The sequence below is a fragment of the Ptychodera flava genome, chromosome 6, assembly GCF_041260155.1.
Source record: "Ptychodera flava strain L36383 chromosome 6, AS_Pfla_20210202, whole genome shotgun sequence".
Lineage (NCBI taxonomy): Eukaryota > Metazoa > Hemichordata > Enteropneusta > Ptychoderidae > Ptychodera > Ptychodera flava.
Window position 1 is genome coordinate 18605708 of NC_091933.1, and position 23468 is coordinate 18629175.

Genomic DNA, 23468 nt, shown 5'->3' on the forward strand with positions numbered 1-23468 from the left:
CTCTCAACCTACCGGCCCCGCGACGACTTGGCCCATGACCCACTGTTGTTCACCATTTCTCACTTCTTCTGGTAATACGTGGCAAGAACTTAGTCAAATGACAGGAAACAATAGACAAAACGAGCGGGTTTTCGAGGCATTTGGCAGGAAAATTGCACGGCTACACAAGGGACGTATCGAGAGATCCTGAGCACGATCATGGCAGTGATCCAACGGCTAGCTAGTGTAGGCCTACCGGTGCTACGCAAACTTGATTGTTGTACCTCCTGATTGCCGGGTAGGTCTGAATCCTCTTTCAAATGAGAAAACCCCGACATAGCAAGAAGACCTATGAAAGGTCCTTCGCTTGACTTGATAACTGTACTCGGAATTCTCGTTTGCACACCAAAAGGGTAAACTCCGTACTGGAGTTGGACTCTCAACAGCCGAGTGTAGCGCGCCATATACCCGGTTCTCTTGACACGTACGTTCATGCAGACCACGGAACAGATGCTTCTTGCTGCAGCGGGCATTGCTCTGCCAGCTGTAGATTTCTGTAGCTTGCGTTATTGTCAACTGTACTCCTGCTGGGCCTCTTGAAATGAAAGCTCTCGTTCTTGCCAGCGATGTCGTAGACTTAGGGGCAACATCAAAAGTTCAATATAATAAATCTAACTTAATTGCTTAAGTTTGGCCTCAGACCCCCCCCCCCCCCCCCCTTCTAACTTAACTGACCTAAAATTGAAAAACATTGCGGACTCATACCCTGTACTTATTCTTTCAAACGACGAACCAATGTACCATTGAATTAAATAAAAATTGAAAACCTTTATAAAGTAACAAAAATACGGGTGACTGGATAGGTTTTAGCGTACAAAAACAGCCTTAAAAACGTAAAATTTGCCAAAAAGACGTTAAATTGTTTTTGACTGCACAGAAATTAATTTGGCCAAAAACCCCCCACCCCAAACTTAAACAATTAAGTGTTTTTCAAACATCGATCTTTTGACGTCGCCCCTTAGAGCCCGGTCATTGATAGTCTGTTGGCATATACACGCGTACGGGTATTGGTAAGTGTTTAGCTCCATGGTTCGAGCGATAACAGTAGCCGAGCCCCATTCAACTATTCAAGAAAATCATGATCAAACGTGATCTCAAACAAGCGTGTAATTACTGTTCAATATTCAGCAGATATTTAACTTAGATTAATTGACCTTTTATTGCATGTTAGATTTGGTAAGTTGGTATGCTTGTGACAGATCAGTCGCCATTTTAACAATCGGCAATATCGCAAACATAATAATCAACCCATAACCTAGTGCGGCATTCTTGGATATGTTTTCAACAGGGGGACCCGTCAGGAGCATGCGCAGCGCGACGACCACTGCGCCTTAAAAGGACAAAGTCACTATCTTTTGACTTTTTCACTAATTCTATTGCAAATGACAAGTTACTGATGTTGTTAGACTTAACGAAAGGTGTCTAAAACGGTCGACCGTGGACAATTTCCATTCCGATTGCGTACACAGTATAGAAAAACCTCGGGTCAGGCTGGCATTAGCTCCAGCTTGATATAAAGGTCAAAGCATGACTGCTGGCATTTGTAACAAAATTTTATTGTGTGGCGCCTTTCACATTGACAATGACAGCGGCTTTCATACAACTTAGCAATCTTTGTCTCTCAGTACACCCACTGGAATGGAACTTAGTTCATGTCGTCTAGAGGTCACAAACAAAACACACTGCCTGCGTAAAGCACATGGAGATATTTTTGATTATCATACATGCTATGCCTGTATTGCCATTCTCCTATTGTTTAGACGGTACTAATATGAACCCGTATTTAACTAGTGAAAATACAAATTATATTTTCACTATAACCGAACTACTAACAGCTACGCGTACGCGTGACCTTCGCTGGGATGTTTACATACATATAAAACTGCTGAGCGAATAGACTTGTGACACTCCAAAACGTCATCGTGAATGTGATAATGGTCAAAATTTTGTTGTTTGCAGTCTGTTCATGGGCATTGCACTTTGGTAAAAGTAAAGTTATACAAAAAACATACAAATGAACGCATTGAAAATGTGTATGATTTGCCGATCCGACACCTGTCATCGTTCACAGCCAGTCCCATACGGTGGTGTTTTCATTTCGTCTACTCTGCGCTGCCGAAGATTACGATCTCGGTTGACAAAACCGCTGTATGGAAAGTTTCCTGTTGACGAATTTAAGTATCTGAGTGGTGAATTACATCGTTTACAGCCATAAATGAGCCACAAAAATCCAACCGCACTGAAAATACTCGCGACAGACGAGGTGCACATATTATTTCCGATTTGTACCTGTCAGCGATATTCACAGGTCATGATTGTGTCCTGTTGCACTGGTGCGGATTTCAGAGACAATGTAAGATACAAGGAAAAGTAAAAGTTTCGTTTAGGTTGTTATGAAAGAAATTTAGTTCTATTTAGGCAAGCCAGAAACGAAAATATATGAGCACACGATGAAAGAAACATTGAAATGTTTTATTCGTACAGCAACATAATCACGAACGAGTTACGACGCTACAGCTTACAGTGTACTGACTTCACCGTTTTCCCTAATCCGCTCACAAATTCCTTTCTAAGACATATAAATTCTGCATATTTGACGACTGAGGACATGTATTATTCGTGGAGATAAATGGACTGGTACGGCTATTATATCCACTGTACATTCACAGATGTCGCAGAGCTGCTTGCTTTATGCTCTCAGCTGCTCGATCGAGTTTGAAATCGAACGTTGGCGCGGCGCGAGTATTTTGACCCGATTTTGGCCGGCCTCATAACTTTCACGAAGGGATGAGTTCATGTTCCAAAACACGAAACACACTCATTTTACACACTCCAGCCTATTTTTTACATCCACCGCCATTTCAAGATAAAAATAAATCTTCTTCAAAGTGTGAAAACCTGTGTCGACACCCTAATATTTAAATTATTCGCTTTAAAAGTGTGCCATAAACGCTCCTTTGAAGTGGAATGGCCCAACAGCGGAATAATATCAAGAAATGATACGGATGTCATCACTCCTTAGCAACCAACTTTTTATCAGTACAGTGATGAGTAAGCAAGGTCGATTTCAGTTGATTTCGTCACTAATTTCGAAAAGTCAGTAGGAAAACAGTCATAACCAAAACATGCATGTATGAAAAAGGGGTTATTACACGAAGTTTGGGCGATACCGCGTCGTATTCTCGTGATGTGTCCGCATTTTGACTCGTTGCGCAACTAATCAAAATACGAACACATCACTCGAATATGACGCGGTATCGCCCAAACTTTGTGTAATAACCCCTAAATATTTTCCAAGTAATTAATCAACATCATTTTGCAAACTAATGGCTTATACCTAAGCATTTAATGTGTTCTTAAAATTGCATTAAGTTCAATTTAATAGATAGTGACTGTGTCCCTTAAAGTATATCACAGAAGGATGTGTTTAAACGGCAAACGATTATTTCATCGCAGGGTTGCTGCATATGACTTCCAATCATTTATTGAGCTTGTGATTGTTATTCTTCTGTGTGTCATAAATAATTTTATTGGTTTCGTTCGAGTTTCAGTAAACATAATTTATCAGTTTAGGACACAGTTAACGTTGACTCTCTCGAACACTTATCAGAAATAGTGGCGCGGCATAAGCAAAATTTTCATAACAATTGTGCATTTTATGATAAAAGCATGAAATTTGGTATGAATGTAGATTATCATAATATCAATCAATTTGGATACCGAGCCACCACAGATTAAGCCTCGTTCTGGTGTGGCGGCCATTATTAAATATGGCGACCATCAGTCACTATAAAATCCCCTACTTGCTGCTCTACGGATGATTCTGTGGGGAATAGTGGATGTATTTCCATCATAAGTGCCCATTAAGATTACTATTTGCATATTTTTATAAGTATAGAGACTTGTTCTGGTGTAGCGGCCATTTTGAAACATAGCAATCTTCAATTACTGTAAAATCCCATAGGTGCTGTTCTACGGATGATTCTGTGGTGAAGAGTGGAGGTATTGTCGTAATAAATGCATATTAAGATTACCATTTGCATTGTTTAATGTTTGATTATTTCATTTTCTATGAAAAGCGAGTTCTCTTAATAAAATTATTGACAATATGGATGCCACAAGGCCAAAGTGGAAGATTCAAAATTGCCAAATTTAATGGGTTTTTTTACGATGAGCAGCTGTTAGCTGTCCTTTGTAAGTAGACTTTCAGAAGGTACCGTTAAGAGTTTTTTATTTTATTTTTATTTGTAATCGTTGATGCACATGTTTCAACCATTTTTTAGGGTTGTAGCTGTTGTGTGTGCATTACACGTACGGCACACTACCAGATTTTGCAAACTATTGGCCTAGATCGGCCCACGGGTATGAAGAGTTTGAGTGTAAGAACAGCGTGTCCCATGTTCTGCCAATGGATGGGGGTTCTTGAGTAGGAAAGTTGAATATGAGCAATATTTTGACACTCTAATTATCGTTTCTAAACTTTATAATTAGCCATTGACGAGTTTTGCAGGGCGTTCTTGCTCAAAAGGCCTAACATGGAAAATTGTGCGGGGAATTTAACCCAATCCTTCACTCTTGTTCATCTACATTCATACATAGGTCTACATACAAAAACATAATAATATTTACTGTAAAACACTTTTTTAAGTTTGAACGCTGAAAGCAATAACATTTTGGGGGAAAATCTCTTATATGTCACCATAATTGTCCTCTTAGAGATTTATCATGTAAACTACAATTAGTGGCGCCATTTAGAATTTGACCACGTGGAGAACACGATCATATTTTATGTTATTTTTGGCTATATATATATTACGTTTTATACATTGACTTTTTATACATTGCTTTTCATAATTCTTTGAAGAGACCGATCTTGTATAATTTGATATAAAAGACAAATGAATGTACCTACCAAAAGTTGTACCTAGTGTGAGATGGATCAATATTCCACCAACAACAGCGACCATTCCGCGCCATTTTCTGGACATGTTTAACGCTGACACAGGAGAGAACAATACATGAGATGTATAGAATGCATGCACAACTGCGACTTGACCAAAGGCAATTAAACTTGCTATATAAAGTGGTGATGCAAAGACAGCAGTCAAAGAAATTTAGTATTTTTATTTCAGTAAATTGTATATTTATACACTTAATGTCCTTTTTGAATTAAATTACCTTTTGGACTTGGTTTGGTAAATAAACTAGGTCAGTCAAACTACAGCGATAGGCACTCTACGATGTTATATCAGAAGCCAGAGCTTGAAGTAAACGTCAATGGGTTTGATAGGAAGGCAAGACTCTGGTTTCAAGTGGCAGATAAAACCATTTATTCAACGTTTCGGTCCTTCAAAGGGACCTTCTTCAGGAATCTAAAATGAATAAAAACACAGTCGGCAACGATAAAAAATACAGAACATTGGAATAAAAGGACGATGGAAATGGGTTAAAAAGAGTACATGAAAAAATAAAATTGCTTCTTTAGCCAAAGTAAAACCTTTTAAAGAGAATAAAAATTACTTACAGGTAAAGTGCTCGGAACACTTGAAGTCCTAGTTTTTGATCGAAAACTAATGGAATTATGGGAAGAGAGTCGCTAGCTGAGTGCTAAATAAGATGTAAATATGGGAGGGACTGCCTAGCTTATAAAGGAAAGTTACCAGCCTTTTGGAATTAATCTGTGTTGAAAATTTTTCAAGATGTTGAGCATAACCCTTTCAATGAAGTTGAAAACCTGTCAAAAGTGTAAATTCACAGACAACTGCAATATATGCTGAAATAAGTGAGCATTTTTAGTTCATATCTGGTTCTAATAATGTTCTACACAGAACTGCTGCTCAGTACGTATTTTGTCAAATTGATTTCCGTACTCACAAGGTCTTTTACAGCTTGTTTTAGTCTGGATATAATTGCCGTTTCATTTTCATGTTGTTACATGTACATGGTTCTAAAAACATGGTTCATGTAGCATTGTTCTCTTAAAAGCCATAAAGGAAGAGGGAGAGGAAAACTCATCAACATAACAATTCGTTTTATAGTCATGAACAATTATAGGGAGAACAATTGGTTAATAGTGTTCGTTCGAGTTTTGAAGTGTTGCGCTCGTAGTTAGGGGAATTACGAGTTGAGAGGTACCAGTCTGGATCGTAATGCTTTCAGTAACTGAAGCTGACACACCAAGATGTAGATTGTAACACAACATTGTACTTTATTGCAAGATGGCGACCGTGTCGTTCACTGTCAACGGTCAGATCTCAAGTCTCAGTCTAAACTCTCTACAAAGTTAAATACATCTTCAAACTTACATAATTACAAAAGTTATCACGTGGTAATTTTCCCGCCAGTCTTTGATTGTTTCTTAAGATTAAATAAGATCACACCATGGAATATCCCATTCTCGATTGTTCTCATTGAAATCTTAACCAATAATTAATTAAACTATCACACTATCTCTTATCTGCTTCTCGTACGATCTGAGTCAATGAACTTCACACGCCTTGGCCACGTCAGGGACGCTTCAAGATACAATCTCTACAGGGAGGGGCGTTACAGAAGCAATGTTTGACGGCGTCGGCTCTATTGTATTCTTGTAGTGTGGCAGTTTTGTCGAATGAATTCAATAATATTTGTATATTCTCACCTGCTGAATGAAGAAGCAGCGCTCTTCTCTGTTGCTGATTTGTATCTCTGCCATCCTCGATTAACCGTGTGCTATCTGCATTCATGGAGACACTTTTGATCCATCTCTTCAAAGGCATGCAAACACAGTTGGTGTCTCCATTGGACTCAAAAGGTGTTAATCCCGATATGTCACCAATATTGGTTCCAGCCATTTCAGATCAGAATAGTTTTGCCAGAACGTTTTTGCTTTTATTTGTAGCGTTTACACTCGTCGCTGGTTGTTGAGTCAGCGATCTATAATAGGGACAAAGGTACCTGGTTCAACCACACACGTGTACAGCGAGACAAATATCATCAGTCACTGACTGTAGTTGATTTTATCTATTATATTACTCAAAAATCCCAGCATGCCATGTACTGGCCAAACATAGATGTTTACGGGCACACCTCCGGTCAAAGTTTGCCTCCAAGCCGGAAGCTTGTCAAAAGGTGCTTTTCAACTTGGGCAGGGTGTACACCCTACTGAGCGTTGAATTCTGCATGCTGTCACTTTGTAGCACGTCTATGTTCCATGCAAGTCGAGTCAATTTCACTATGGGTAGGATATTTGTCTATGCACTTTGAGTTTGAGATCGTGTTGCGTCAATGATCAGATACCCGTGTCCAAATACCGATAACCTATGCCTATAATCAGTCCCCGCTAAAATGGAGACATTTATTTTGTTGTATTTATTCTTTTGCAATAAAACGTCATTTGCCTTATTAATTAATATATGCAGTTGGCTTTATCTCAAGAATGAGTAAATGTACTTCGATGTAACTTTGCCAATACTCATACTGTTCTATGACCTTACTATTTTAAACTTTTGATGGCATGGCTTACATATAAGCTTATTTGTATTAATATTAAAAATTGAGCCGTACATTAAAATACAAAGCACTCAATTCCATCAGACATCTGAAATATATTGATAAATACATTAAGTAAAATTTATACACTGTCTGGTTGTTGTCAGTTTAGGTAATATAGGCTTTCCAGACTGTTCCAAATTATTTTAAATATATTCTCTCTGTTACTTGTCCTTTAATACTGTTCTTTGAATATTGACAGAAATGACATCGATTATATTTTGCCATGTTTCTTACGTATAAAAACTATATTGCGTGCACATAGCACATCACACGGCGTCTTGAAGGTCTTAGTTTGACTATAAACGTATAGTCATTGTTTATTGACATTGCTGCGTCAGCAATCCACTTGTTTTTCAGAAATATGAAAGTATTTTTCAAGAGAGGGACGTTTTAGAATATGTGCTGAAAGGAAACGACAATGTATAAGTCTCAATGAACTTAATATATTTGATGTAATGCTATTGTACAAACTTTTTCTGAAATGCTTAAGTACAATATAAACTATTTCATACTCAATATCAGCTGAATCAAACCTGGAGCGTCGTTGCAAGATTTCGATCTGGTGAAGGTGATATAATACCTTAATGCTTCTTTACAGAACTGTTTAGTAAACTTCAGCTGAGTTTGAGTTCACTGACATTGATCTATATTCAACTGGTTTGAAGAGAACAAATGAAAGTGCAACGCCTCGTTTTCTTCTCGTTTGTGTGGTATTTGTTCCGAAGTGTATAGGTCTGTGCTATCCATGTCTTGCAATTTTACTCAACAGATTTTGCTGCTTTTATCTGAAAACATATGCCATAAGGCCGGTAATTCATATCACACGGCGTCAAATGTGTCATTAAGGAAGCTGAAATGTTCCTATGTTTGAACATCCAGCGGCCCGAATTCCGATGAATGATGTACGATTACGGTAACCTTAGCTTATACACTGGTCAAAAATTCGTTTCGAACGGTCCAGGGAAAGCTTGAGCCAAGGGTAAAATAGCGCTTTGAATGAAGATCTTACAAATTTAAAGGCCTACTCACTAGTACACTTGAGATGGGTCTCATAACTCAACAGATTACGGGTCAATTACATCACGACCGGCCGAGCTCATGTAATTTTTAATGAACTTTGTGCTGTTCTCACTAAAATACCGCAAACCCGTGGTCTAACCTTTCGAAGTTTTATCTGATCTCTTTAAACAAAGAGATTGGCATTCATTTTCAAAGGAACTATCATCGCAACGATACAGGAAGTGATTAAGTGGTCTAGCGCCATATGAAATACATAGTGTGTCAGTCAACGTCACCCAATAAATGACAGGTACCTGCAGTTGAGACTACCTAGAAAACATAATAACATAAAAAAGTTTGATCATTAGCGTTGAAACCACAACATTTGAGCTGAGATTGGTACAATAAGAATTTGTACAGGAAGACTGCAAAAACTAGCTGACATGTCAAGGCAGGATTTCACCCATAAGGCACAACTTGCTGCGGCATGGAAAGATTGCTGCACATCAGTAATTCAACAACTATTTTCGCTAATCTTTATTGGTCACATAGTCTGTACTGTCTCGTGTGCTTGAATGAAGCCAATTAGAAATAGGTGGCAAAAAATGACTTTGCTCGACATATTTCTTAATTCCTACGCTGACGTGGGCTCATTTATTCTAGAATTGTTTACATCCGATCATTGGGGCCATCTTCGTATCACCGTAACTATGTTATGTTCATTTGTATACAAAGGGCTAATGCCACAGTATTTTCTAAGTGAATTCACTGACTCTACTAATGGGAAATGATTATGGGGATATTACTTAACTTTGAAATCACTTTCAGAAAGTTGAACTCATGTCAAAATACGGCTAACGTGACCATGCAGGGGAAATATGACGTTTAAAAGACTGGGTCGCGATTGGCATGATAGTATAATTTTATTTCGAAAACTGATACCATTCTACGGTTAAGTATTTATTAACTTATCTAGCTCGTATTACTCTTCAGCTACGAAATACAGTGACATATTAATGATGAACTCATAATTTCGTACACTCAGCACAAGTACACAGTTTGATTATTTTCAATCCTGCTTCCGCAGGTTTACAACTGGTCTCCTGGTCCCTATAGGTAGCCAAGACGGCAACGGACTATCGACAATATCGCAAACGTATGTTGCTTAGCACATAGTTCGTTTGGCGTGTTAGAATTAACAATAAACATTATATTTTCTGCAACAAAATAAAAATAAAAGGACATGTCCTGAAAACTGTGATCTCCCATTTTTCTTAAAATGCAAAGGCCAACTTTTTCGGGATCAGACATAACAAAGAAAATTGGAAATGTTTGTTTTGTAATGATACTTGGGTCGCCCTATTTGAATTAGTTCAGTTTATAACCACAGAGTTTATAACTTGCTACACTATAAAGGCTGATAATATAAGTTCCACATCAGAGGATACACCAAATATAGTCCGGTCGTATGACAAAAAAAAAAGTCTAAAAAAGTCTAAAAAAAGTCTAAAAAGTCTAAAAAAGTCTAAAAAAGTCTAAAAAGTCTAAAGTCAAATCCATGGTCGAGGAAGCGCTGCATCAAATTTAGAAACACATATTCTGTCTTGTGCATCGCCTTTTCTTATATATCTTTTCCTTTCGGTGTCTTCATGTTGAACGTAAAGATTATTATACCACCTGTTGAAGGAAAGTCAATTCAGCATTTTGTTCAATTCGCTTTATATTTCGTTTGATGTGCAAAAGGGTATAAATGTTATGCTAAATGTATGGCAACTTGCAGGCATTTCAAGTTTTTGAAAAAGCATGTACACACTAATCATATGTGAAACTTATATATACTTTATATGCGATACGTTTAAGTAAAACTGTAACTGACTGGATCTGAATTAGGAGGTTGTCCACAAATGCGTATTTGCAGTATATGTAGCACTGCATCCATTACTGCCGGATGCCTGTAGAGCATGCGTTCAAATAATATAAATCTCAAGAGAAGCAATTTTGCATTTTGTAGTAATACCCAACTATTTCTAATGTTTTATGAAATATTTTGAAAGCTCAATACCTTTATCATGGTGCAACTGAATTCCGCTTTAAACATTAAACTAAATCGTTTGAATTTACTCAATTCAGCAAATTATTTCCGATCGTACTGACCTGCAAGTGAACATCCTGCACAAAAATAAAAAAGACCAATCCATCCGATGCGTTCAGACACGGTGCTAGCAAATACAGTTCCCAATACTGACGATACCATTACTGCAGTAAACAAAATGCCATAATTTGGCCCAGCGTTTTCTTCACCAAAGGACCTGCAATGAAATGGAGACATGCATTTTATTCTCCACATGTATAGATTAGGTAGGCGTTGAAATGCAAAATACTTGGTCCTATATGAATAATTCACCCGTCCGGCGTTTGTGAAGTCAATTTATCAGTTTAGGCACAGAGTAATATCAGACAGAGTGGCAACAGCTATTGTTTAAGGCGTGAAGCGGTTACGTAAGCAATCCATGTTTGCCTCGCCTAACGAAGCTCTTGGCTCTCTTTTCCGAAGAGTGCCGACCATGCACCCTTCGGTAATTTTCGGATTTCACCAATTGTTCAGCGAAAGTATGTTCGACAAAGCTTGTGTTGTTGTTGTCGTGTGGTGCTGATCGGAATTGATGTGCTGGCGAAAACGGAAGTGTTTTGAGCTTCAGGAAAGTGGGTTTTACCGTTTTAAAAATTCCTCTCATATTTTATGAATATATAATGAGTGTGTTTGAACCAAATTTGAAAGTCTTTTATCGATACTGTCTGGTTTTACTCAATGGTTTACGGTCAGTCATACCGTCTTTTACACGTGCGCCAAGAAAGGACATGTTATGAAACTGCTGGCGTGTTATGTTTTGATTGGCGTGAGGCAGTGTTTCTGGCCTGAGAGCTCACAAAGTAACTATGGTTGCTACGCGACTGGCAGTACGATGCCATCTCGTCGTATGTTTCGCATAATCTCGTGTAATTATCAACCACAAACCAAGCCTCCAAAAAGTTTAACACCCTTTAAGCTCATTTTAATATGAAAAGCCAATAGTCTACAGAGACGACCATGGAACAAAAGGCATGCAAATGTTGCCACTCTGTCTATGATATTACTCTGTGGTTTAGGCAAATAAATCGATACAGATAAACTCTCTATATGCATACATTGTCGGCACTGAACGTGTTACAGTGCCAAGAAAGTAAAGTCCCTTTGAATAAAGCCTGATGACGACACTTTCGATTTGCTTTACTGGGAAATGTGCAATCGTCGTATCGTAGTTATCCGTGGAAATTTATGTAAGTGGTTGTCGTTCCTTGGAAAGAGGAGGGAGACAGTATATGATTGGTCTTTATATCACTTCTTCCCTCTGATTGATCTTTAAGCACACCCGTGGTCACTTAACTGTCAGAAAGGCAAAATCAGGCTGAGCTCTACCAAGAGTTGTAAATACGAGATTACGATTGACATCCTCCCTGTCTTCACGATTGAGATGACGTTACAATGGCTAGCACTGGTCCATATACAACTGACTTGTTTAGACAACATATTTGTCATAATTGCACAATAACCAACGGAGAAACTGCTGTCATTGTAACTAACAGACTATTGTCTCGTGACCAAATATGACTTTTCTTGCGCATATATTTTTCCCTATTTCACAGAGTGTAAAATTTGAAAATGAGTGCAACTGATTTTAATTCCCCCAGACAGACTGTCTCAATGGAACACAGAAGTTTGTGTTAACTCCAATGGCAGTGATTGCATTAAAAGGTACTGTTGCTTGCGATATACTTAGCTAATTATTGCGTATATATGCTTCAATGTATAGAAGTGGTATCTTATGTCACAAGTCACATACCTTGCCGTTGCCATTGGAAAAAGTGCAAAATTTCCAGAGAATGTGAAGAATATGGCACACACCCATATAACAAACATTGCTTTTCCAGCTTCTTCAGTGGCTATAAATGTTACCATGAACGCAAAAGTGAACGTACATAAACCAAGCATTGCATCCTGTGACCAAAGAGATTATTTGTATTATATATCAGTAATTCGAGAACGATTATTTTCTCCTATATATTGTCACAAATAACTCGCCCCCCCCTCTCTCTCTCTCTCTCTCTCTCTCTCTCTCTCTCTCTCTCTCTCTCTCTCTCCCTCTCTCTCTCTCTCTTGACACACATGCTCCCACTCGCGTCTTATCGAAAGAAAAATGAAGAAGCTCTAAGAATATACATAAAATGTCAGAGAAGGATAGACGTTTAATCTCATACTTACACGGAAGGAAAATCTGTCACCCAGGTATCCCCAAAAAACACGACCAAGACAGTTAAAAACCGATGCAAAAGAACCAACCAAAGATAAGAAGTGATCATCATGGATGAAGTTCTGTCCAAACACCTGAAGTAAAATAGAATCCCTGGTTGGTCAGAGAAATTCAAGGCAACCGCCCTATAAGTGTGATTATCGCCCATTGGCAACTAAAGCCATTGACGAAGCTGTATCCAGCTTCAATTGAAACTTGCTTTAGACTTCACTAAGAACCTTATCCGGCAGGTAAAAACGAATTATATTGAAGGATTATATTTAGATGTTGTTCTTCTTGTTGTTTTTTTGAAACCACTTTGGTGATCATTAGTTAAACACGCGAGAGAATACAGATATAAATTGAATTACGTTATGTCTCATATGATCCCAAAACCACAACAATATTGAAGCAGTCACAATGCAAAAATGTGATAACAGATCGATTGGGACGTACGGATGTTTGTTGGTAAGGATTTCGAGCAGATAAGTCGAGAGAGATGGAAGTTTTCAATGCTTAGTATGCTTTTAGACGAAAACGTGTAAGGATGTTATTTTCCTTTCACATAAACAAACATCATAAGGGCAAAGTAAAGAGTTACATATACGCTATATACGCTAATAAAAATACATATACGCTAATAAAACCTCACCTTGTACAAAGAGGACACCAACACTTTGGTTTCTATGTTGAGAACAAACGTGAACCACATTGTCCAGAATGCCCTGGTTCGAACAACCGCGCTCGATTTCAAATTATTGCCACTACATCTCGAGTCCATTTTTTCTCTTTCCTCATCGGGTAGAGGGAATAATCTTTCAGACTGATTCTCGCTTTGTTGAGATAAAATCTTGGAACGAAATCAGAAAACTATTCAGAGATGAAGCGGAAGTATTTGTTTTTTTACTGAAGCATCATATACGCCCATTATGTGAAGAAACGAAAATCGAAAATAAAGATTCTGCGAAACTATCTACGAGTATTTCTCACATGGTGCAAATAAATAATTAATAATAATTATTGTTGGAAAATAAGCAACTGTTTCTTGCAGCTAATAAAAAAATTAAATCCAAAACATTTAAATACAGTTTCCTGTGGCCTTAAGTTTTTTTGGGTTTTTTTTTTTTTATTGTCACTTACCAGAAAAAGGTGTACATTACATTTATTACAGATTACAAGAATCCAATGAGCATATCCCAATATTGACTATGAAGATCATTTTCCATCACATTCTTTTGTACAATATCTGATTTTTGCACAGTCATTAGGTAGGAACCTAAACCAGCCAAATTAGGCGTGACTTTTGCGTATCTACATTTAAAAATAATTTTTTTAATTGACAAGAGAAAATAATTCAACGCATACGATTGTGACTTTGTGTACGGAGAATTGGGCTTAGAAGTTATGCCCAAGAGAACTTCTAACGGTGAGAATTCAATGGTGATACCGCAAGAATTTTGAAGTTTCAACTCTATCTGATGCCAGAACTCGAGAATATGTTCACATTCAAAAAACAGATGAATAAGACTCTCCGTATAAATTCCGCAAAAACTGCACCTGTCTGAGTCGACAATCTGTCTAATTTTCAAAAACCTATTGGTTGTAAGGATTCTAGAGAGAATTCTGAATTGAAAATTACGCAAGCTACAATCTCTTGTAATAGCAAAAGGCAGAGCAAAATACATGTTAAACTTTAGTTTACCAAAAAGCAATTCCCACTTGTGTAGACACCTCATAGGTTTCAGGAATTCATCCATATGTTTCTCCAATAAAATTACATAGCTTCTTTTGCAAGAACCCCTTGGAAGGAAAACGTTTAGATGCGATGTTACTTGTTGATTTAGAACTCCCGGCTCACGTATCTCTCTCACCCAAGACCTTGGTATGGCACTAATCAAACCGTAGTATTCAAGAAAATTTGGTGTGAAATTATACTTGTTACAAAAATCTGCAAATTTCAAGAATGAACCTGACTCATCTACTAGATTGGAAAGGTAAATAACCCCATGTTGGTACCAATTAGGGTAAAAGACTGTATTATTGTTAATTTTGATTTCAGGATTAAACCAGATACACTGATTTTGCACACCAACTCTCCTTGTCTTAGAAAGAGTATTGGACCAACTAAATAAGGCCGAATACCAAAATTTATGATTAACAAAACGTTTCCTAGCAAACTCTCTCACTTTTCTGTTGAGAAATAAACAAGACAATCAGGGCTAATCCCCGCCCAGGCTCTAAATAAATGAGCCCATTGACAATCCTGATTATGCATTAATCTATGGATCCAAGAAGCATGAATAGCTTGTATAAAAGTGGAATATGTGTCACCCCTTGCTTATAGTCACAGCAGAGCCTTAATCTGTTAATTTTATCTTGTCCTGAGCTCCAAATAAATTTATAAATGGTACGAATTAAGGAATGCATTTAGTTTTCCGGCATGTGGGGGAGAATTGAAAAAATATGAATCAACTTAGATAATGCGAGAGTCTTCACAATGGTTATTTTCCCACACAGAGTGAAAGGACGCCATGACCATTTATCAAGCAACAGTGACACATCTTCCACCCTTTGCGAAAAATTTAAATCTTCCAACCTTTCAACATCTACACTAAATGTTATCCCTAATACATTAAAACAATCATCCGTCCACGTTAGATCTCTGTCTGGAAGGAGAACGTCTCTAGAGTGGCGTTTGGAGCCAAACCATACTAACTTAGTTTTATCATAATTTATACGGAGACCAGAAATACGTGAAAAGGACTCCAAAACATACAAAAGGTTTCTCAAAGAATTTTAGAACTATCTAAGAATAAGAACGTATCATCTGCATATTGACCAAGTAAATACTCTTTCTCTCTTAACCTAATACCTTTAATGCCCAGGTTTGCTCGAATTTCATGTGCAAGAATTTCCACACATGTAATGAAAAGATAAGGTGAAAGGGGATCACCTTGACGAACACCTCGCTCTAAAGAGAAGAAATGAGAGAAATTACCATTATTAATAACACAACTTGTTATGTTTGCATAAAAAACCTCCACCCATTTACGAAATGAAGTACCAAAATTGAACCGGGGGAGAACTTTATCTATGAATTTCCAGGACAAGGTATCAAAAGCTTTTTCAAAATCTAACAAAACGAGCAAGCCTGGGACATTATCTAACTGTGACGTCAATAACACGTCATAGATTAACCTTGTGTTCTCACCTATGTATCTACCCTTAAGAAAACCCTTCTGATCGGAATGAATAATATTTGGTAAAACCTTCTTCATGCGACTGGCGATGACACCAGAAGCAATTTTATAATCTGTATTAAGCAAGGTGATAGGCCGCCAGTTCTTCAACAAAATCTATTCCTATCTGGCTTGGGAATACAAGTGATAATACCCTGTTTTTGAGAAACCGACAAATGGCCAGAGCGATAGGCATCATTTATAGCGTCAACAACATAACAACCAATATCCGGCCAAAAAAACTTGTAAAACTCTGCGGGGAAACCGTCTGTACCGGTGACTTGTTTGTTTGCAATTGCTGAAAGGGCTTGCTTACACTCGTCCTCGGTCAAAATTCCCTCCAAAGATTCTTTTTCAAAGTCACTGAGCTTTGGTAAAGTCTCTTCATGAGACAAGAAATCATAAAACGAATCATCGCTAGAGTCTAGAGTTTCGGGAACTGAGTATAAATTTGTATAATAATCACCTTGTGCCTTCAAAATGACCTTATCATCAGTTGTATGCGTTCCATCGCCGAGATGAAGCTTACCTATCGTCTTATTGAGAAAATTACGCTTTTCTAAAGAACAAAAATAACTTGTTGGCTTCTCCCCTCTACAGACCACCTCGCCCGTGCCCTAATTCGACTGCCCTCAACTTTCTCGCGACGTAAATCAACAAGCTGCTCCTGCTTCAAGAGTAGTTGTTCACTGAGTTCCTTTGACGGTGAGACATGTATTCGCGATTCAAGCTGTTCAACTTCTAATTGAATTGATTCCTCTGCCTGAAGACGCTCCGCCTTTTTCCTAGCAGAGAAGGGGATCGTAGCGCCCCTTATTTTCATCTTTAGAACATCAAAAAAAAAGTGAATCAGAAATACTAAACTTCCCCGTTCCATGATTTTCTTCATCTTTATATTCATCTACGGTTTCTAAAATTGTATCCTTTACTAAATGGATATAGGCTCTATCCCGCAGCAAAGCAGTGTTGAATTTCCAGAAACCCCTTCCACGTTCATTGCGGGTGAAACTTAATGAAATGGAAATTGTTGAATGGTCACTACGATAACCGGCACTAATATCTGCTGTAGAAGTCATAGAGAAAAAATCAGGAGTAACAAGGAATTAATCTAACCTGCTTTGAACGATGGTTGGGTTATGCCGTCGCCATGTGTACTTTCGGGATTCCTCATTGAACATACGCCAAATGTCAACCAGATTATATTCATTACAAATGCTATCTATTTCGTGTCGCGCAGACGTATTTGCGTCTCGAGTACGGCCATCTGTGTCTGGGTGAAAATTCCTGACTACATTCCAGTCTCCTACCATCATAACAGAATCATTGCCGATAGAGCTAATTTTCTCTTTCAAATCGAGAAAAAACTCGGGAGAATCTTCGTTTTGACCATACAGACAAACTAATGTGAACCGAATATGCTCCACTGTGAGATCCAACAGAATGTAGCGGCCTTTGGTATCACCTTGCTGTGAATGCAATTTATATTCAAAATTATTCTTAAATAAAATCATGACCCCTCTACCTTTCGTGTCCCCGCCACCTGGTAATGTCATTTACGGTACAATGGGTAATGGTCTCATGCTAACGGTCATGAATTGGGTAAACACACGCCGCTAAAGTACATGTGAATTCTCGTACATCTATGAATACCACAATGGGTCTCTTGTAAACAATAAATTGATGCGTTTTTCTTGCGTAACCAATTCATAACATCTTTCCTTTTGGTAACGTCACGCAGACCTCTCACAGACCTGTGGCCTTAAGTTGATGAAAAGGAGATGAATTTGTCGTTGATACTTTAACAGCACGACAAGTACACAAAACTATGCTTACTTTATTTTCCGGAGCGTCGACCACGAACAGCGTCCCAATAAGTTGGAGAACTATGTAGCAACCACCAAGTAACAAAAAACATGTCGGTGTTCTATCTAATATTTCCTTTTGGTCGAAATATCTGTTCGAGAAGTTGGTTACATGTAGGTTGTTATTGCCTTTTAACAGACTTGCATTTTTGCAATAGTTTCGGTGCAATTTCTGTTGACATGCGCTCTGCCTAAAATTCTTATTTCGCCTATTCAATAGCTAAGATTTGCGGATTTCGTTTTGACAAAACTTCTGCATAAAACTTTACTATATCTGCGTCTTAATATATGTCAAAGTTCTTGGGTCTGACGATGATTGCCTTATCTGAGATAACACATTTTAAATTTATAGAAATAATTTCCGATTGTGTACAATATGGTTCCTTTTCAATAACATCCAAGGTTGAAGTGAATACAAGAAAATGGCTTGGATACTCACTTTCCAGAGGGCGTCTCTGTCGGCGAGAGATTGTCAGGATTTATATATGCAGTCTGCACTTGGTTGAATATAAAGGCACTGCCACCGTACCCAGCGACTACTAAACCACTAATGACGCCCTTGTGCTTCGGAAACCACTGAAAGTATTGGTAAAGTATGCATAATTGAAAGGGTTAAACAGTAGCATCCTGTTCAAATGTAGGTAGGTAGGTAGGTAGGTAGGTAGGTAGGTAGGTTGGTTGGTAGGTAGTGATAATTGCGACAAAATATCGCCACTAAATCAAATGTGATTTATCAAAGTTTAACGCCAGCTAGAAATACATAATACAATGGTACGTTCCAACCATGTAAATAAGAGTGTAGAGCTATGAATAATTTCATAATATATATATATATATATATATATATATATATATATATATATATATATAACCTTTTGTATTACCCTTTTTCGTTCGGTGACCCTGTTTTCGAAATTTGAAATTGAGGTCAGCCACTTTTTGATGTCAGCAAAAAATAATGCACCCGTCCACCCACCCCAGGCTGAAGAAACTGACCAGGCCCCCATTCCTGGGTAGCCAACCCAAGGTCTACTGATAGCAAGACCCAAACGTCTTTAACTTAGTAAGCTTTGAGTGGTTGAGATCTTGGGCGGATGCTTGCCTTTCTGTTCCTACTGTCGTAGGTTGAACACAAACGCCTGCACGCTACAGAAAGAGGCTGAAAGAGTGGAATTTCCGTCACAGAATTAATTTGTTATCGAACCTCTCCGCAGAAGTTACCACTGTCGACACTATACACTGTACTCCATTTTTTCGATGTCGTCTTCTTGTTAATTTATTTCCCTCCCTCAGTGGGGTTGCTTTCCTGTAAATTTGACCGCAGTTCCTCATCCAAAATGACCGATTATTTAAGGTGTGTTGTCAGGGTCTTGTTCCTGACGTGTGTATAACCACTAATGTAAATAAAATGGGAGCGCCTACATATCTTACCCTCATTCCGCAAGTAATTGCTGCTCCATATGCCAAAGCGATACCTAACCCAAACATTACTCCGTATGTGATAATTACCAGGTAAAATGAATGCTTGATGCTGAAATAGGTCAGGAAGACACCAGCGCTGCAATTATAGAAATAATACCAATGCTTTGTCGTGAATGTGACAAAAAAGAGGATGTTGGTACTGATCTAGTAAGCAAATAATAGTCGTTATGATGTCTTTACGGTAAGATCTCAACATATTTGTACTGGTTCAGAAATAATTACACACTGCTAGCATATCTAAATATCCCAACGACGCTGTTATTCCACTCCTGAGTACTCGTCGAGTTTTTCTACCCTCCTATGAGGGTATACTTCTTTTTAAAAGAAACGTATTCAACGCGATCAGGTTTACCCTCATTGTCACACGGATTTTACACTGTAGTTTTTTTTTATAGCGATGATAAAAGTGTAGGACTTTTTTTACCTTTGAATGATACAGCCGATTAGTACAGTCAGGCGTGCTCCTAACTTCTTATCCAATAGACCTCCAAAATACATAAAGCTTCCGTGCACGATGCTAACTGTCGCAAATATCCAGGTTGCCATCTGATGGTTTGTCAGAAAATGGCGACCTTGTAATGGCAATACTTATGATACTCATTCAATGTTATAGCTTTGTGAGATAACTTTTACATACATGTAATTCCTTACAAATATTAATTAACGAATGTGACCACTTTCGTCTATTCTGCAGATGTTAAAACTCCAGGTCATCAACTCTGGAACACTCTTAAATTAAGCACTAGCAATCAGTGTCGTGTATTTATTCAAATTAAACACTGTCTTTATGTTACTCAGTCTAATTGTAAACATGAACCGAGGTGGATGTGTCCAACTGTACTGCAGTTTGCAAAAATCGATTTAAAACATTTGATTTCAAATGCAAAACGGCAGTACAAATCATGACAACTTCCTCAGCTTTGAGACTGAAAATTGTACTTCTGAAATGTAAAGTTGCACAAACTTGTATCTCACCTCGTATGTAAGATTGGATGGTTTGCTCCGTTCCCTAATATATGAGACTAAGTATGGAGATAGGTTACCTATACAGACCAGAACAAAACAAAGCTTCTTTAAAAGGACAAAGTCACTATCATTTGACTGGTTTTCACTAATATTGTTGCGAATGAAAAGTTACTGATGTTGTTAGACTTAATGGAAGATGTGTAAAAACAGGCGACCGAGGACAGTTTCCCTCACATTTACGTACAAGTCTACAAAAACTTTGGGTAAGGGGTTAACGCCAGGCTAGTATTAACCCCAGCTTGATATAAAGGTCAAAGCATGACACACCTGAATATGAACTTCTACGCAGTATAAGACGTCATGCTGGAATTTGTAACAAAATTTGTATTGTGTGGGCCTTTCACTTAGACAATGACAACTGCTTTCGTACAATTTAGCAATCTTTGTCTCGCAGTAAACACACTGGAATGGAACTTGGTTCCTGTCTTCTAGAGGTCAAACACAAAACACACTGCCTGCGTAAAGCACATGGAGATATTTTTAAATATTTTCCAATTAATTCATCAATATTATTTGATGAATATTTAATGCGTTCTTAAAATTGCATAAAGTTCAAAAGATAGTGACTGTGTCCCTTATGTATATCACAGAGGCATGTATATAGATAAACGGCAAACAGTTATTTCATCGCAGGGTGCTGCATTCAACGTCAAGTTATTTATTGAGTTGATGATGGCTATTCTTCTGTGATGTTATAAATAATTTTATTGGTATCGCACGAGTGTCAATAAACATAATTTAGCAGTTTATTACAAATTTAACGTAGACTGTCTCTTACACTTATCAGAAAGACAAACGAATGTACCTACCAAAAGTGTACATTGTACCTAGAGTGAGATGGATAAATATTCCACCAACAACAGCGACCATTCCGCGCCATTTTCTGCGCCTCGGACCAATATTTGACATGTTTGACTCTGACACAGGAGAGGAAAAGACACGATGAGTGTAACATTAAAGATGTACAGAATGCATGCACAATCGCGATCCTAGAAAGGATTTCATGTTACTCGCATAGTGCTACATAACGAATTATCCTTATTAGGGATATATATCTCGATTGACTTGATCAAAATTGACAAAACTTTCTCTGTACATTGAAGAAACTATAATGACCCAAAGTCGTTTTAGATATTTAAGAATATCTAATTAATAATTTGGATATTCAACAAACTTTCCTAATTAGACATATATATCTTGATTTGCTTGATCAAAGTTCACAAGACGTGCTATGTACTTTGAAGATACTACGATATAATATTGTTGGAGTCATTTGGCATTATTATTTTAGATAATTGCGTAGTTAACGAAGTTTCCTAATTAGAGATGTTTACCTGGATTGAGTTCACCAAAGTTGAAAAACGTGCTATGATACTATAATATGATCATACTATGATATGATATGATATGATATGATCATACCAAAATTCAATTTTGAGTTTGTAAAACATCTTTTTAGTAATTTAGATATTTAACGAACATTTCCAATTAGGAATATAACTTGATTGACTTCATCAAAGTTGATGTAACCTGCTACGTGCACTGAAGAAATATGATAAAATTTTAATGAAAGCTGTTTTGCACTTTTACATTTGCAAGTTACAAATTTGCATATTTAACTTTCCCGATTAGGGATATACGACTAGAGGGACTCTAAAAAAAATTTATGAAATTCGCTATGTATATTGATCAGACAATTATGTTGTATAAGTGAAAGATATTTTACATTTTATGTCAGCTAATCTATAATTTGTATATGTAATGACCTTTTACAGTTTGGCATATGTAGCAAAAATAATTTAGTATTTCTATTTCAGCTAATTACACATTTATTCGGAATTGGTCTGTCGTGAATATTGTTCATGATGTTCATAACACTTTCAATGAAATTAAAAATATTTTGCAAAAGTTTTAATTCTCAGACAACTGCAATATATACTGAAACACGTGAGCATTTTCAGTTCATATCTGGTTCTAATAATGTTCTACAGCAACTCGCTGCTCAAAAATTTTCAAAAAAATTGGTCTTGAATTTTGTCTGATTGATTACCGTAGTCACGGGTTCTTTTACAGGTTATTTCAACTCGTTACAACTTGCACTTTCCTTTTTGTTGTTACGTGTACATGGATCTGGAAACATAATTCTAGTAGCATTGTTCTCCTAAAAGCCATAGAGCAAGGGGCAGAGACAAACCTATCAACATAATAATACAAGGGAGAAGAGACAAACTCATTAACATACAAAAATAATTTTATTATCATAAAAAATGCTAGAGAGAATACAGAGTAGGTAATGTTCACTTGTGTTTTGAAGCAATGTTTGACGGCGTCGGCTCTATTGAATTCTTTAGGTGTGGCAGTTATGTCCAATGTATCCAGTAAATATTTGTACATTCTCACCTGCTGAATGACGAATTAGCGCTCTTCTCTGTTGCCGATTGCTATCTGTGCCATCCTTGATTAACCGTGTGCTATCTGCATTCATGGAGAAACTTTTGATCCATCTCTTCAAAGGCGTGCCAGTACTGTTTGTGTCTCCCTTCGACTCACAAGGTGTTTGTCCCGTAATGTCACCAGTGTTGGTTCCAGCCATTTCAGATCAGAATAGTTTTGCAAGAACGTTTGTGCTTTTATTTGTAGCGTTTATCCTCGTCGCCAGTTGTTGAGTCTGCGATCGACAATAGGGACAGTGGTACTAGATTCAACCACACACACGTACAGCAAGACAGATATCATCAGCCACTGATGTAATCTATTATATAACTCGTTGATTTAATCTATTTTAATACTCAAAAATCCCAACAGGCCATGTACTGGCCAAACATAGATGTTCAAGCATACACCTGCGGTCGAAGTTTGCCTCTAAGCCGGAATCTTGTCAAGAGATACATTTCAATGTGGGCAGGGTATATATGCTACTGAGCGTTGAAATCTGCATGCTGTCACTTTGTAGCACGTCT

The 23468-nt window shown here is 37.6% G+C and overlaps 2 protein-coding genes across 4 annotated transcripts in view; both read right to left on the reverse strand.

Annotated features, from left to right (window-relative positions):
• The window catches only part of LOC139135046 (apicoplast pyruvate carrier 1-like), a 15864-nt gene extending 8859 nt beyond the window's left edge, over positions 1-7005 (reverse strand). For 2 of the 3 annotated variants that reach the window (XM_070702234.1, XM_070702233.1), the window contains exons 1-2: positions 6680-7005; positions 4952-5035 (exon numbers count right to left, since the gene is read on the reverse strand). In XM_070702234.1, coding sequence (XP_070558335.1) covers positions 4952-5035; positions 6680-6872 — 277 coding nt within the window. In that variant the 5' untranslated portion in view covers positions 6873-7005. Of the gene's footprint in view, positions 1-4951; positions 5036-5563; positions 5611-6679 lie in introns of those variants that run through there. The other variant, XM_070702235.1, reaches the window with a different exon arrangement.
• A 2470-nt stretch (positions 7006-9475) lies between these two features.
• LOC139135047 (apicoplast pyruvate carrier 1-like) lies at positions 9476-23217 on the reverse strand. The gene is made up of 12 exons (XM_070702236.1): positions 22909-23217; positions 21318-21425; positions 20458-20525; positions 19907-20028; positions 19432-19558; positions 18440-18576; positions 17972-18092; positions 13552-13749; positions 12872-12994; positions 12453-12607; positions 10726-10880; positions 9476-10248 (listed from the first exon to the last, which is right to left on the reverse strand). The coding sequence occupies exons 1-12, from the start codon at positions 23099-23101 to the stop codon at positions 10193-10195; spliced, it is 1563 nt and encodes a 520-aa protein (XP_070558337.1). The 5' UTR covers positions 23102-23217; the 3' UTR covers positions 9476-10192.
• Positions 23218-23468: the final 251 nt, after the last annotated feature.

Coding starts and splice junctions, on each gene's coding strand:
- LOC139135047 (XM_070702236.1), bottom strand. CDS start 23,101: ATGGCTGGAACCAACACTGGTGACATTACGGGACAAACACCTTGTGAG. Junction 21,426..22,908: donor GCTAATTCGTCATTCAGCAG/GTGAGAATGTAC, acceptor CTCCTGTGTCAG/AGTCAAACATGTCAAATATT. Junction 12,995..13,551: donor TGGTGTCCTCTTTGTACAAG/GTGAGGTTTTAT, acceptor ATTTTACTTCAG/GTGTTTGGACAGAACTTCAT.